The sequence below is a fragment of the Octopus bimaculoides genome, chromosome 11 (assembly GCF_001194135.2).
Source record: "Octopus bimaculoides isolate UCB-OBI-ISO-001 chromosome 11, ASM119413v2, whole genome shotgun sequence".
Taxonomy (NCBI): domain Eukaryota; kingdom Metazoa; phylum Mollusca; class Cephalopoda; order Octopoda; family Octopodidae; genus Octopus; species Octopus bimaculoides.
The window spans coordinates 20,757,251-20,758,851 of NC_068991.1; the positions used below are offsets into that span (position 1 = coordinate 20,757,251).

Genomic DNA, 1,601 nt, shown 5'->3' on the forward strand with positions numbered 1-1,601 from the left:
TTTTATCACCTTCAAAGTATTCTTCATTTGAAGCAATGCATCAGTCCAGACGCGTTTTCCACTATTCGAAGCAAAGCTGGAACTCTTGCGATGTAATACGTTTTAACACCTCCGTCGTGTTTTCCTTCACCTCTTCCACACCTGAAAATTCCATAGCACCAGCATTTGTCACCAGTGATGACTTTCAAAAAAAAGGTCCAGATCAACTTCCAATTGTTCTTTCATGTTCACAACATGCATTCAGTTGTGACTGATTTTGATCTTCCATAAGCAAGCAAGGCACAAATTTTGCTGCAAATCTTTTCATTCGCAATTCCTCACACAGAATTCATTGGCAGCAGCTCCAGAACACACCAATCATATCAACAAGTTTATCAATTGTTTGGTAACGGTCCTCCAAGATCACTTAATGATTTTTCATGATGTTTACATTCATTTGGTATGTCGACAGTTGTCCTTGATGAGATCGGTCTTCAAATGACAAATGACCATTCCTAAAGTGCGAAAACCACTCATAAACTCGTGTTTTACTCATGGTACAATATCCTTGTAAGCTGTTAGAAGCATGACATCTGCTTTGGCCACCGTTTTCCCCAGTAGAAAACATGAATTTCATGGAAGTATATTGTTCCTTCATTTCAGCCATTGCAAAAAATCGACAAATAGGGGAGAAGCACTGCAAAATAAAGATGCACCACATGGCAGTATGACATCAGCCAACAACACCAGTCAGCAGACTGATGCCAGATGGTTGCATCAAGGTTGCCAAAGGGTTGCATCTAGCAGTGGAAGCCTGAGCTATAATGGGCTTGTCCCACAGAAAATATTCCTGGTTACTTTTGGGTACCCCTCGTATATATATATATATATATATATATATATATATACACAAAGTTAATTGCAGAATAAAACTATTAGGTCATCTGCAATTAACTTTGTACTTTTGTCTCAACTAGTTTGAGCACTTCTTTTACAGCCTTGTATAAATTCTATTGGTTTTCTAATACAAAACTGTTAATATTGAATATATATATATATATATATACAGTACAGGTGAACAGGTTCAAATGGAAAAGGATTTGGTGATGGTATGTAGGTTCTGCCATATTTTGGAAACCAAACTAAAGCAAGCAAGAAGAAATACACAGAGAGTGGAAAGAACAATAGTAATAAAAGTTAAAAAAGAAAAAGAAAAAAAACATGGCCCCCAAACATCAACAAGCTACTATCACAACAAATGTCTAAACATGTGAAAAAGGCACCAGAAGAGTAAGGCAAAACAGCAAGGCAAGACAAGGCGGGAAGTGACACAAATGGACAACAGTAGCCAAGGGTCATGCAAACCTTTTCTTGGAGCAGGTACTCTCTCTCCCTTTCCAAATCGGCATTGGCCTGTGTGAGCAGGGCCACCTGCCGGTCAAACTTCTCAATGTCAACGCTGAAGTCGCTGCTAGCATCTTCCTCATCACTGTTCATAGAGCGTGGTTCACGCAGATAACCCATTTTTAGCGGATACAAGCTGGCAGCAGCTTTGTCTAGTAAATACTCAGCCTTTAAGACAAAGATTATATGTATGTATATATATATATATATATGTGTGT

General features: G+C 38.4%; 1 protein-coding gene across 5 annotated transcripts in view; it reads right to left on the reverse strand.

Annotated features, from left to right (window-relative positions):
• The window catches only part of LOC106869305 (thyroid receptor-interacting protein 11), a 214,951-nt gene that overhangs the window by 72,173 nt on the left and 141,177 nt on the right, over positions 1-1,601 (reverse strand). For 4 of the 5 annotated variants that reach the window (XM_052971565.1, XM_052971566.1, XM_052971569.1 and 1 more), the window contains one exon: positions 1,345-1,551. The exons of the other annotated variant lie outside the window; for it this stretch is intronic. In XM_052971565.1, coding sequence (XP_052827525.1) covers positions 1,345-1,551 — 207 coding nt within the window. The remainder of the gene's footprint in view (positions 1-1,344; positions 1,552-1,601) is intronic. 5 annotated transcript variants of the gene reach the window in all.